We start from the raw sequence: 14896 nt of genomic DNA, 5'->3' as shown, positions 1-14896 counted from the left end.
TTGAGATGCTGATTAATTGGGCTGAAGTGTGGTCTAGGCATCAGCCTTTCTAAAAGCCCTTGTAAGTGGTTGATTCTAGTGTTCATCCAAGATTGAGAACCACTGCTGTAGAGGACGGAAGCTATTCGAGGATAGTAAGCAGTGAGCGATATGGTCAGGTTGGGACTTAAGGTAAATCAGGTATGTAGGTGGCCATGTTGAGGATAGATTGAGAGAACAGGACTGGAGACCAGGATGGCAATTAAGGCATTTTTGAGTAATCCAAGTAAAAGATAACTGATTTAATCTTTAAGGAGGTTGTGGAAGTAGAGATGAAGAGATTCATCTCTATGAATCTAAGAAGTACTTTGGTGGTAGTATCATATGACTCATATGCGAAATAGTAAGGCAGGGCAGTTGATTTGGGGGTAGGGAGTGGTGAGGAGGTGGGGTCAGGAAGGCACGAGGAGCCAAGGGTAACTAGATATCACATTTGGGTAACTCGCTGAAGAGATGTCATTAAACCAGAGGATAAGCAGGTTCAAGGGAATGTAGATGATCCTGTTCTGGATGTGTTCCCTTTGCAGTACCACTGGCACAAGCCCATGGGATTATCTCATGAGCTCTGGGGAGAAGCCTGGACTGCAGGTTTACCTGTGGAAGCCATCGGTACGTAGAGTAGTTGAAACTATGAAAGGAATGTGATCATCTGAGAGCAGTTGAGAGTGAGAAAGCAGTGATCAAAAGCAGAACCTTGGAGACCGATAGATGGTGAAGAGGAACCTAGAAAAGAGAAAGAAGGAAATGGTCAGAGATGTATGGAAAGAACCAGGGGAAAGTGGGTATCATTTCAGCCAAAATGATAAAGGAGTCAAAGGCTTGTTCGCTATCAAATGCAATAGAGCACAGTCTCCTAAGCTAAAAAATATCCACTGGCATGGGAATAGGAAGTCATTGGGCATCTTCATCAAGAACAGCTCCAGTAGTAGTATGAAAATAGAAGACAGCAATTGAGGAACAAAGAGGAGGTGAGAAAGAGTGAGTGTTGACTTCTCTCTTGAAAAGGAAAGTACTGGTATAGTAGGTACAGAGGGTTAACTTAAAGAGGGTTTGGTGATGGAAGAAATGTTAGCTTGTGTGAATGCTGAGAGAGAAAACAAGGCAGAAGGGAAAGGAGAGGAGGGTGGAGAGGAGATGACAGAGAGAGTAGGCTGCTGGGTGAGGTGCAGGGGGAGAGAAGCAAACTCCCTGCTGCGGGTGGAGCCTGATGCAGGGCTCGATCTCACCACCCTGAGATCATGACATGGGCTGAAATCAAGAGTAGGGCACTTAACCAAATGAGCCACCCGGGTGCCCCTCCTCCTCTTTTTTTTACACTAAAGTTAGTATACTGTAAATGCTGCACCTTGCTTTTCGTACTTACTGGACCTATGGGTCATAACAAATCAGCATACAGAGACTTCCATATATAGGTATGCTAATGCACGTAATACGTGTTGTCTGTCTTGCCATAATTTAACCAGTCTACTTTGGACATTTGGAGTATTGCCAACATTTTGCTGTCACAAATAATACTGCAGTAAATAACCTTTTACATATCATTTTCCATGTGTGGAGTGTATGTATAGGATAAGTTCCCAGAAGTGGAATTGCTAGGTGACAGAACATAAACATTTGGAATTTAGGTAGAGGCTGTCAAATTCTCCTAGCACGGTTGTAGCAATTTATAATCCCACTATAATGAATAAAAGTGCTTATTTCACTGACGCCATGCCCACGGGGTGTGTTATCATACTTGGGTTCGTACGAGTCTGGTAAGTAGGAAATGGTCTCTTTGTAGCTTAATTTTAAATTAATTTATCTTTGTATACATAATATATTCATATGATTCCAAATTCAAAAAATAAAAAGCGGATACAGTGAAAGTCTCCCTCCATTACAACCCCTCTCCTGTCCCCAAGCCATCTAAATAAAACTCCTTCTTGAAGTCAACCTAGTATTCTTACTTTTTAAAAAGATTTTATTTATTTATTTACTTGATAGAGAGAGAGAACAGAGCAGGAGGGAGGGGCAGAGAGAGAGGCAGGCTCCCCACTGAGCAGGGAGCCTGCCATGAGGCTCAATCCTAGGACCTTGGGATTATGACCTGAGCCGAAGGCAGACATTTAACTGACTGAGCCACCCAGGCGCCCCATTTTGACTTCTTTATGTCCCCTTCCAAAGATATTTTTATGCTCATAGAAGAAAACATATGTATATATTTTTTCCTTATTATTCAAAACAACTGTTTATACACAGTGTTCTGCACTTTGCTTTTTTCACTTAATACATTTTTGAGATCACAGAAACATAAAAGCTTTTTTTAAAGAAGACTTGCTTGGTCCTCAGGTGAACTGGACCCAGAAAGAATGGGCTCTGGTATTCAGTATGGGGATGCTGCCTTGAGACAGCTGCGGTCACCACGTCGTGCACAGGCCCCAAGCGCTCAGGAATGTGGCTGTTAGAAGCAGCACAAGACTATACAGGTAGGTGCTGTCATCGCAGTGTCTTTGCTGGCCCTCTTACCTTAAACTCTGTGCACTACTCGGGAGTCCTACACCTGCTTACCTGTAAAGCTTGTCATTGCTTTTTGCAGCTACATTATGAAACCCAGAGGTGATTGTATAATTAAAAGTTAGATACTTTCAACAACAGTGGAATACACATTCTGAGCTATAAAACACAGCTTAACAAATTTAAAAGAATAGAAATCATACAGTGTCCTCTCTTAGACTATGATGGAATTAAACTGGAAGTCAGTAACAGAAGGATAACTGGAAAACCCAAAATCTGTGGAGGTTAAACAACACACTTCTAAGTAACTCATGGATCAAAGACGAAATCTCAAGAGGAATTTAAAAATATTTTGAACTAAATGAAATTCAAAACACAACTTACCAAATATGGGGGGATGCTGTGTAAGCAGCACTTAGAGGGAAATTTATAGCATTGAATGCATACTTAGAAAAGAAGAGAGATCTAAAATCAGTCATCTAAGTGTCCACCATAGGAAACTAGAAAAAGAATAGCAAATTAAATCCAAAGTAGGCAGAAGAAATAATAAGAATTACAGCAGAAATTAATGAAATTAAAATCAGAAAGTCAGTAGAGAAAAATCAACAAAATCAAAGCTGATTCTTTGAAAAGATCAATAAAATCAATAAGCTTGTAACCAGGCTAATTAAGAAAAGGGGGGGGACATATAAATTACTAATATCAGAAATGAAAGAGGGGACGTCACTGCAGATCCTATGGACATTAAAAGGATAATAAAGGAACACTATGAATAATTCTATGCCCACAAATTTGGGCATAGATGAAACAGACCAATTCCTTAAAGGACATTATTTGCCAAAATTCAAGAAAAAATAGACAATTTGAATAGGTCTACATCTATTAAAGAAATTGAACCAATAATTAATAATCTTCCAAAACAAAGTACCCGGCCCAGATGGGTTCTCTGGTGAATTCTACCAAACATTTAAGGAAGAAATTATGCCATTTCTCTGCAATCTTTTTCATAGAAGAGAGCAGATGGAATACTTCCTGCCTTATTCTGTGGGGCCAGAATTACCCTAATTTCCAAAACCAGACAAAGACATTAAAAGAAAATTACAAACCAATATCCCTCATGAATATAGATGCAAAAATCCTCAGTAAAATATTAGCAAATCAAATCAGCCATGTACAAAAAGTATGCTTCTTAAGTGGGATGTATCCCAGGTGTGCAAGGCTGGTTCAACATTCCAAAATCAGTTAATGTAATCCATCACATCAGTGGGCTAAAGAAGAAAAATCATATGATCCTATCAAGAGAAAAATCATTTGACAAAATCTAACACCCATTCAATTCATGGTGAAAATTCTCAGTCAACTAGAAATAGAGAGGAATTTCCTCAGCTTGGTAAAGAATATCTACAGAAAACTACCACTAACATCGTCAGACTTGAAGCTTTCCCACTATTAAAAAGAGCAAGGCGAGGATATCCCCTCTCCTTTTCGACATCATACTGGGGGGTCTAGCTAATGCAATAAGATTAGAAAAGGAAATAAAAGGTACACAGATAGGGAAGGAAGAAATTAACCGTCTTTGTTCGCAGATGACATGGTCATCTATAATGTAGAAAATCTAAAAGAATCCACAGACTCCTCCCTAAGCAATTACGCAGCAAGGTTATATGGCAGGATGCAGGGTTATTATACAGAGTCGGCCACGTTTCTGTAAACCACCGATGAACAAATGCAGGTTGAGATCGAAAACAATGCTGTTGACATCAGCATTCAGAAAAAGAAAATACTTAGGTACAATTCTGACAAAATGTGTCCAAGATCTATATGAGGAAGACCAGACTGATCTAAAGTTTATACGGAGCGGCGAAAGACCCAGAAGGCCAGCCCAGGATTGAAGGAGAAGAACAAAGTTGGAGGACTGTGGCTACTGGGCTTCAGGACACTCTCCAGCTACGGTGGTCAAGACAGTTTGGTATTGATGAAAGAACAAACAGATCAGTGGAACAGAGGAGAGAGCCCAGAAGTACACCCGCATAGATAGAGTCAACTGAACAACTGGCCATCCACATGCAAAAAAAAAAAAAAAAGTGACATATACCTTACACCCTTCACAAAAATTAACTCGAAATGGATCATAGACCCAAATGTAAAACATAAAACTATAAAACTCCCACAAGATAACATAAAAAAAACCTAGAGGACCTTGAATATGACAATGACTTTTTAGATACAACACCAAAGGCATGATCTATTAAAGACATAATTGATAAGCTGGACTCCATTACAAAACTTCTGCTCGAGGAAAGACAACAAGAGGTAGAAAAGACAAGCCACAGACTGGGAGAAAATATTTCTTAAAGACATCTAATAAAGGATTGTTATCCAGATAGACAAAGAACCACTTAACAATAAGAAAACAACCCAATTTAAAAATGGGCCAAAGACTAACAGACACCTCACCAAAGCAGCATACTGTAGATGGCAGTAAGCATATGAAAAGATACTACACGGCACATTTTGTCAGGGAAATGCAAATTAAAACAACGAGATACCACTACGACATACTTATTAGAATGGCCACAGTATGAGACACTGACAACACCGAATGGTAGCAAGAATATGGAGCAGTTGAACTGTCATCCGTTGCTGCTGGGAATGCAGAATGGTACGGCTACTTTGGAAGACAGCGTGGCAGCTCTTAGAAAGTAAACATACTCTGTAAATATGATCCAGCGGTCTCACTCCCTTGGTATTTACCCAAAGGAGGTGAAAATACAAAAATCTGGGGTGCCTGGCTAGCACAACTGGTAGAGCACGTGACTCCTAACTCTCAGGGTCATGCGTTCAAGCCCCACGTTGAGCATGGAGCCTACTTAAAAAGAGAAAATAAAAAAGAAAACACAAAAATCTGGACGTGGATGTTTATAGTAGCTTTATTCATAATTACCAAAACTTGGAAACAATTAAGATGGCCTTCAGCAAATGGATAACTAAGCTGTGTACTTCCAGGCTAAAAAAGAAGTGAGCTGTCAAGCCATGAGAAAGTGGAGAGGAGCTTTCAGTGTGTATTACTAAGTGAATGATGCCAGTGTGTATGATTCCAACACTATGACATTCTGGAAAAGGCAAAACTATGACAAAAGTAACAACATCAGTGGTTGTCAGGGGTTGGGGATGGGAGGGATGAATAGGCAGAGCACGGACAATACTTGGGGCAGCGAAAATCCTCTGTATAAATACCATAGCGATGGATACATGTCGTGATATATGTGTCCAGACCCGTATAATGTACAGCATCCGGAGTGAACCGCAGTGTAAGTCATGGACTTCGGGTGATGACGATGGTGTGTCAGTGTAGCTTCATCAGTTGTAACAGATGGACCTGTCTGGTCCGGGGTGTCAGTAATGGGGGAAGCTCGGCATGTGTGAGGGCAGGGGGCGTGTGGGAAATCTATGGACTTTTCCCTCACTGGTGCTGTGAACCTAAAACTGCTCAAAATAAATAAATAAAATCTTAATAAGAAAAAAGTCCTAAAGCAACCACTAAAATAACATGACAGAGAGTTTTGGCTAATAAGCCAACATAGGAATTTAAAGGAATAAACACATAATCAAAAAGAAGGCAGAAGGAGGAAAGGAGTAAAGAAGAGATCAAATAGGAAATGGTGGATTAAACTCTACCAATTAAAAACGATGTTCTGCTTGAAAGAATTTAAACTTTGTAAGAAATCCTTAGGCTCTTGGTCAGAAAGAAAGGAAGAGGGTAGGTAATGGGAATAATTGGGATAGAGATTTTTCTGCCTTTGTATCTATAAGGAGACTTTATTGGGTAAATTGAAGTCTAAATGTGTCTGTTGCTAAAATAGAAGGCTTATTTATAAAATTTGCAAATGGAGATTTTACCTTTCTAAAGCATCCCTTTTTCCCATTTACCACAGTGGGCTTTTTTATGTACCTACCACATTATCTAACAGGCGTGGGTAAGGTTAAGTAAAGTTGGAAGATACGTTCACTAAATCCCTATGGGACTTTGTGTTTGTATGTTTATAGTTATGCGTATTTCTAAATTGTTCTTAATATTTTTTAGGTGTTCGTACAGTGGTATGTTGGACACAATTGTCGGACCTTGAAGAAGTTTTTTACCACCATCTTTTTCTACTTTATACAGAAGTAGATAATTGTGCGAAGAAAAATAACGTGGGGTGTTGTGCAAGCTCATAGATGTGGCACAGCGAATCATATGATAAATCTCATTAAATGGACAGTGCCATTAGGTGTATACATGTATGTAAACATTTTCTGTTCCACATTTCCCTTTCACTTTCGGTTTCAGTCCTGTGTGCTGTATATATACTCTTGCTCAGTACGTCTCCACAGCATGGTATCTGATGTAGGATATGATAGAATGTCGCTCTAAATGCAGTCTAAAATTTTATTTTTTTTTAATCATATGAACTGAAATCTGTTAGTGGTGAGGTGTGCTTCGATCGTCGTGTCGGGTATTTTGCACACTTGGTTATATCTAAGACTCTGGCATTGCTGGCCAGCGCCGCGCTTCCTTCCTTCTGTCTGCCACAGTCCACAAAGTGTTGATGCAATCCACCCGTGAAATGCTAGATGAGTAGTTACTCACATATGGAAATCAAATGAAAAATGGAGTTTTTCCATGAACTTGACACTGTCCAGCACTCTGTTGGTTTTAAAGTATCTTCTCCAGACCGATTCAGGAAGCGTAGCCTGAGTGCTTGCTGTGTTTCAGGCACTGATCAGCGCTAAGGATGCTGGTACCTTCACCCAAACTTACTAGGAAGTCGATTCTGCTTTCAGCTGTTCGTAAATGTGGCAGACGGTGTAATTTGGGGCTGCTCACCTGTTTTTGGTTTGCTGCTCTATCTGGTCTCCCTGCTGGAAAACATTGTGTGTTACTGTGCTTTTCCTGGGATTTAGTGTATGATGTCACTGCCTCTTTAAATCCTTTATTGTTTTGTGTTCATTTTAAGGAAACCCACTAAATCAAGTTAATATTAAAGGAATACCACTCATTAAGAAATTTCTGTATAGCTTTCGCTGAATACTTAAATGCCTTACTACAGTTATCAAATTGACATGTTTTTAATTCACCTAAGGTATATTGAAGTATAGTGTATATTGTATTACAAAGACTTGTTCTAATATTTTAAAATGTCAATGCAAAAAACATACAATAGAACTTTTCTTTAAAGCTGAAATACGGTATTATTTAAGGCAAAAGGTTAAAAAGCATTCTTCACCTTCTATATGTTCTTTCACTGTGACTTTTAGCTGCAGACTGATTAGTCGATCTCATTGCCTTTCAGTTAGAAGCTGCCCACTGCTTTTGTTGTTTGATTTAATCAACAGAGCACAGTGGCACCACAGACTCTGGAAAGTGACCTGGATGAAAAGATCAGTATGTATCTGTTTTAGGTATTTTAATTTTGCTTTTTTAATGCCATGGATATTTTATTTTGAAAACTCAGAATGTGAAGCAAATTCTCAGACTGAACTACTTCTTAGACCTCTCTGGAAGAACGTTCGATTCAATGTCTCATCTATGATCGTTTTGCAGGCTGCTCACTTTTGAACAGCTTTGTGCATGGGACAGGAGCATGTCTGTTCTACCACATCGGTTTATTCAAAAGCAAGAATTTTTAAAATAAGATGTTAAATTGGTTTATAAATGAGCCTATTCATTAAACCACAGGTACTGCATATAATTCCACATCCTTTGACCAATAAAAGTTGCTGGAGAACCAAACCATGGTGGTTCTTAATAAAGGCCTTCGGGAGAAATGAAGAAGGAAGATAATTTAGTGTTGGTCAGTCAAGTGTTTTCCAACACCCTCAACCAGTTCTCTGATTCGGCAGAGATCCTAGTGGGGCGGCCGATTCTGTTCCCGTATCATCCCCCTGGAGATAGCATCGGATCCCACAGGTGCCGACGTAGTCTGCCCTGTCCCTCAGCACACATGCACACTTCAGGCGCCAGTAGCAAGCAGGTTACCTGTGCTTCGGACCAGCCAGCTAGAAATCTGAGGTTCCCGAGACCCCTTGCTGGGGTTTGATGCATTTGCTGGAATGGCTCACAGAACTGAGAAAAACCATTTACCTGCTAGAAATGCTGATTTATTGCAAAGGATACAGACGAACAGCCAGATGAAATGATAATTAGAAGTCCCGGGCTGGAAGGGCCCTGAGCACGGGAGCTCCTGTCCCCCTGGAGTTTTGGGTGCACCGTCCTCCTGGCACTAGGATGTGTTCTCGTTCACCAGCCTGGAAACTCAGCAAATCGTGTTCAAGAGCTCAGTCTCCAGCCTTCCCCCCACCCTTCCCAAGTTGCGGTAGTGGAGCTGAAAGTTCCAGCCCCGCTAATGATTTGGTCTTTCTGGTGACCAGTCCGGTCCAGGGGCTCGAGGGGCCCCACCCTGAGTCACCTCATTAGCATAAACCCCAGTGTGCTCAGAGGGATGGGACGCTTTGTGACGAACAGAACACACCCCATTACAGGAAATTTCAAGGGTTTTAGGAGCTCTGTGCCAAGAATCGGGGACAAAAACCAAATATATGTTATTATTCATAGTCTAATAAATGTTATATATACATTTTCCACAACTTACCAGGTTTTCAGGACACTCTTAATTCACATATCTAGAAAAGTATTTTTTCAGTCTTCCTAGAAAAATATTCTAAACTCTATTTAGACTTGAAACTATTCCTTTACAAGTCCAGCATTTAATGAAAATAAGAACGTCACAGTTTGGGAATCTAATGGTTTTATTAAAAACCTGTTTTTTGTGACTTATGAAATTTTATGGAACATGGATTCCTAGCAGGTCAGTATTATTCAGAGTGATGATGAATCTGACGTTAAAATTAGAAACTTGGGGCGCCTGGATGGCTCAGCAGGTCATGACCCTGGGGTCCTGGGATCAAGTCCCGCATCAGGCTCTCTGCTCAGCGTGCTCTCTCTCTGTCAAATAAATCAAATCTTTTAAAAAATAAAAAATAAAATTGGAAATTTAAATCATTAGCAATTCATACTGCAACAAGTAGGTGGTTCTTCATTTTCTGTCAAATTTATCTTTTTTTTTTTTTTGAGGGGAGATTTAGAGGGACTTTAAAACCCTGTGAATTTTTAATCATTTTTTTATGTGCCAGTTGTAAAGTGAGTCTCTTTCCTAATCATCCTACCTGTTCATGTACACATAATCGGAGTTTGTCCCAGTTGTTGTTTGGTTACGTCCCAATTGTATTAAATTCTTCAAGGAGTTGTTTTTAGACTTCTAGAGGGATTTCTTGGAGAACACCCAGCAGAGTCAGGAAGACCCGCGGCTGAGGAAGTGTCGGCCAGCACCCCCCTGCCAGGTTAGAGAATACTGCTTACTGTGAGAAGACAAGAGTGTGAACAGGGAATCTGTGTGTCCGTCTGCTCCACCTTTGCCCAGTTCTTCAGTGCTGTCGCATTAGGAAACATCAAGGCATCTGTCATTGCACCCCAAGCTAGTTTGGTATGCATCTCTGAAAATAATTTGTTTTTAATTTTGTATAGTCACCATACCATTGAGAACTTCTTAAAAGATACTGATACAAAGCCAGGATGGTTATGTTTTCTCTTACCTTGCAATTATATGAAGTTTTCTGGCATGTATTGAAAAAGCAAAATGCACCTCTTTCATACAGTATTTTCAGAGCACGTGGCGAATTGTAGCAGCGGTGCTGTCCCGGGCCCTGGGGACCCCTGCACCTGCAGCAGGAACAACACCAGGGCTGCCTGCACGGCAACAAGTAAAATGCTCATTTCTGTATTTTGGTGGGGGCCCTCAAATCATTTTACATCGAATTTTTTTTGTAATATGAGTAATTCAGAGTAAGTCTCCCACATTATTCCCTTTTCCAGAAAATTCATTGTATTAGTTACCGTGGCCATATAGGTACATCACATACCCCACTGTATATATTATGCCCATTTCCAGCTCTTATATGACACTCCTGTTTCTCTGAATGCCCCCTGCTTTCCCATTGCGTCTGTACCTTTGCATGGACTGTGTGTTTTCCTCACTTGCAGTGCACCCCACCGGCTCTCCAAGTCTGTCAGGCTGCGGCCCTGTTGTCCTGTAGGGTGCGCTGTAGAACTTCTCTGCTGGGAGCCTTCTCTAAGCCCCTTCCCGCTCCTGGGCAGCTCCTGGACGTGTGCAGACACACGCTGCTCTTGTCATTCTCTGTCCTAACCTTGCTTTTGATATGGATCATGTTTATATGTTATTTCTCTTCTCTCCTGGGCTAAGACCTCGCGAGGACAGGGCTGACTTGTGTGTGTCCCATGCCCGGCACATAGGAGTGCTTGTGGAAAGGACAGATAATGAATCAATTCTGTCCCCGAGGCTTTCTAAAGTACTTGGATATCCCATCTATCCACTGCAAGACCCCTTTCCGCAAAATCCCCGAAAGGCGGTCATATGATCCTTCTAAACCCCTTGTCCGGGACAGAGGTTCGTGACCCCTGGAGCCCCTTTCAGATGACGTCACCGGGTTGGTGAGGTAGAAGAGCCCAGCCCCTCCCCCACAAAGGTCAGCTTGGACACCGTTCGACAGCGATGCACAAAACCAGCTCCCGGAGAGCTGAGGAGGCCGCGTAAGAGCTGCAGCACAGTGGGACAAAAAAACTGAGAATAACCACACAAAAGGAAGAAAAAACAGATTTGTTTTGCCTGTGTTCTCACATCCTTTTAGGCCGGCACCGCTCACCACTGTTAGAACTCCCCAGCTAGGAAGAGTTCTCACCGGGGAAGGGAGAGTGGAGGGAACGACCAGTCTCCCTAGCCTTTTGGGGCACCACACAAAGGAGCCACTTCAGTTTTACCCCACCCAGAGGCCGGCAACGCTGAGACCTATGGAGGTGGCTAAGAACAAGGAAGAGGGTCAAGGGCTATCAGTAGCAGCCACTCTGCAAGAGCAGCCATGGCTGCCAGTGACCTGCTGTGCGGAGGACCCCAGCAGCTTTCACCCCTGCAGAAATGAACAGCCAGCACACCCACGCGGACCCCTGCAGATTTCATTCCCTTTTTTGCCCCAGTGCCAGATGCCTGAGCCCCTCTCTGCTCCCTCCCAGAGCCCAGGATCTGCACTAGCAGCTCGACTTGGCCTCTGCAGCTACGTGAGTGCAAGATGCCAGCCTGGAGTCCTCCACCCCACCCCCAGTGCCACGTGCACACTTGCCCCTAGCCCCTCCAGCTGTGCACTCAAAGGCCACCAGCCTAACACTGGTCAATCCTGCAGCTAGAGAAGTGCACACCAACAGCCAGGGTCCCCCGGCCACTTGCTTCTAGGCCTGCAGTTGGCCCCAACCCTTGTTGCTGACTTTGCCCCCGGCCTCTGCCACTACACAGACACCTGCAGCTGGCCTCCACAGCCAAGTATGGCACACCACTGGCCTGGCCACCACTGCTGCCTGCCCTGGTCCCTAGCTACTGGACCTGAAGGCATCACTGAGGATCCCAACAGCCCTTGAAGCCACTGAGGAATCCCCCGCCACAGTGTTTGGATCATACAGTTGATGCTGTGGACCTCAGTGGCGTGAACTAATGCAGCATCAGACCTGGAGCTGCCACACCCCCTGCACTTGGCACCCCGCACTACGAGTCTTGGAGAGACAGCACGCTCCAGCACCCCCATTCACAGGTGACGGTCTTTCCTTACTGAAGCTAGTCCTTCTTCAAATGCACATACACCTACACGAGGTGACAGGGATCACAAAGAATTGGGGAACACAGCACCACCAAAGGAACACAGTAAACTTCCAGTAGCTGACCCCCAAAGGAATGGAGATACATGAATTGCCTGATGAATTCAAAACAGATGTTCTGAAAGATGCTCGGGGAACTACAAGAAAACACAAACAGTTTAAAATTATCAGAAAAACGCAATAATAAAATGAGTTCAACAAAGAGAAAACATAAAGAACCAAACAAATTTTGGAGCTGAAGAATGCAATTAATAAACCGAAGAATTCAGCAGAGAGCTTCAGCAGCAGACCGGACTCAACAGAAGGAAGAATCCATGAGCTTGAAGGCTGATAGTGTGAAATTACCCAGTCAGAGAAGGAAAGAAAAATGAAAAGGAATGAAGAAAGCCTGTGGGACTTGACACCGTTAAGAAACAATCTGCCAATGGCTTTGGAGTCCCTGAAGGAGAAGGGAGGGAGAAGGGGGAGAACGCCTTATTTTAAAGAAGTAATGGCGAGGGCGTCTAGGTGGCTCAGTCGGTTAAGTGGCTGCTTTTGGCTCAGGTAGTGATCTTGGGGTCCTGGGATCGAGCTCCAAGTCAGGCTCCCTCCTCAGCCGAGAGTCTGCTTCTCCCTCTGCCCCTCCCCCCTCAAGCTTGCACTCTCTCTCTCTCTCAAAAAAAATCTTAAGAATTTTTTTTTTTTTTAAAGTAGTGGCTGAGAACTTCCCATACCGGGTGAGACGCTTGGACATCCAAGTTTTTGAAGCTGATGAGTCACACCAAAATTTCAGTCCAAAACTCTTTCTCCAAGACACATTATAATTGTCTAAAATTGTATGTCCTCGGGGCGCCTGGGTAGCGCAGTCGTTAAGCCTCTGCCTTCCGCTCAGGGCGTGATCCCGGCGTTTCGGGATCGAGTCCCACATCGGGCTCCTCCGCTATGAGCCTGCTTCTTCCTCTCCCAACTCCCCCTGCTTGTGTTCCCTCTCTCGCTGGCTGGCTCTCTGTCAAATAAATAAAATCTTTAAAAAATAAAAAAATAAAATTGTCCTCGTGCAGCCTACTACCTTTCCAAAATTTGGGTAACAGTTATCCACTTATTTTACATTCTAGGGGTAAGAGCTTTGACGTTTAGGCAGCAGGTTTTTTTGTTTGGATTTGTATTTCCTGGAAATTCTGTCTGTACTCTTGGTTGGCCTCGGGGTACCTTGCGGTACAGCCTGGGGGCAAGCAGGTGCTCAAGATGTGCTCTCCGTCTTTGTGACCTGCTGCTGTTAAGAATGGAGCTTTGGGCTCGAGGGCTGTGAGACGCAGCTGAGAATTATTGATAAGCCTCTGCTTTTAGACCTAGGCATGCTCAGCTGTCTATTACATGATGGGTCATAAATGCTTGGGGGTGAAATGTGTCAAATCTCTCCATTTTGTTAATTACATACTGTTACAGTTGACAAGTCCCCATGTTGGAGAAGCCAGAGCTGTAATTAGATTTTGAAAACTTGGACCCTGCTGCCTTTTCAAAGGGGGGGAGGAGTTGCAAATAGTTTTCCTATTCTAAGATTAAAAGATTTCACCTGAAACTTGAACTTTGTACCTATTTAAGTTGTTTATAAAGGTTTTTACCCGATTTTCAAACTTTCACCCTGTCTGAGCTATGAAAACTATACTTTTGCATTTGGAGAAATCCAGTGCTGAGTGCTCCTTTAAGTACAGCACGGGGTATACATTCCAAGACCCCGGTGGGTGCCTGAAACTGCAGACAGTACTGAGTGCTGTGTATACTATGTTTTCTCTTATATACAGAGCTACGTGAAGTTTCATTTGTAGATTAGGCACCATAGGAGAGTATCCAAATTGCCAGCATTACCGCCCTTGTGCTTTGGGGCTCTTATTAAGTAAAATAGGGGTTACCCCCAAACACAAGCACCGCAGTACCACAACAGCCAACCTGATAACCAGGTCGGCTGGATGACTAATGGGTGGATAGCAGGCACGACATGGATATGCTGGACAAGAGGATGATTTGCCTCTTGGGTGGGACAGAGTAGACTGGCACAAGATTTCATGGTGCAGCTTAGAAGAGCACACAATTTAAACCTTATGAATTATTTCTGAAATTTTACATTTAATAATTATGGACCAGAGTTAACCACAGGTGACTGAAACCAGAGACAGCTGTCAGCTGGGTGGGGAGGTGGGGGTGCAACCACTGATTCCTTAAAATACAGTTTATTAGTGAAATTACTAAAAACTTTTCATTTAACAAGCTCATTTTGAATACTGTCAATTAAAAAGTCTATAATAAAACCTTCAAAGGGCTTTGCATTTTTTACAGCTTAAAAGTATCCTCACATTTAACATCTGATTCATCTTTCAGAACAGCCCTTTGCAGTGGGATAAAGCAAATATTAACCCCATCTCACAAGTGAGAGCCCAAAATACAGGAGGTAGGAGCTGGCTACCCCAAGGAAGTGAACAGGAGGCCCTGGGTGCTGGCTGGGGACCCCACCACATGGCAGACAAGGCACTGGGATTTCTATGGGCTGAAATCCTTCCTTCCCTCAAAATTTACTGTGAAAATTTCAAACACACATGTATTGGAGTTTTTAAAACTATAAACAGTTCTTAT

General features: G+C 42.7%; 1 protein-coding gene across 1 annotated transcript in view; it reads left to right on the top strand.

Moving 5' to 3' along the window:
• RAB4A (RAB4A, member RAS oncogene family) overlaps positions 1 to 8305 on the top strand; it is a 33084-nt gene extending 24779 nt beyond the window's left edge. The window contains exons 7-8 of the mRNA XM_011227842.3: positions 2368 to 2504; positions 6617 to 8305. Coding sequence (XP_011226144.1) covers positions 2368 to 2483 — 116 coding nt within the window. The 3' untranslated portion in view covers positions 2484 to 2504; positions 6617 to 8305. The remainder of the gene's footprint in view (positions 1 to 2367; positions 2505 to 6616) is intronic.
• The last annotated feature ends 6591 nt before the right edge of the window (positions 8306 to 14896 follow it).

This window comes from Ailuropoda melanoleuca, chromosome 6 (genome assembly GCF_002007445.2).
Source record: "Ailuropoda melanoleuca isolate Jingjing chromosome 6, ASM200744v2, whole genome shotgun sequence".
In the NCBI taxonomy this organism is placed as follows: Eukaryota; Metazoa; Chordata; class Mammalia; order Carnivora; family Ursidae; genus Ailuropoda; species Ailuropoda melanoleuca.
Note: the sequence above shows the minus strand (reverse complement) of the source record. Positions and strands in the feature narration are given on the sequence as shown.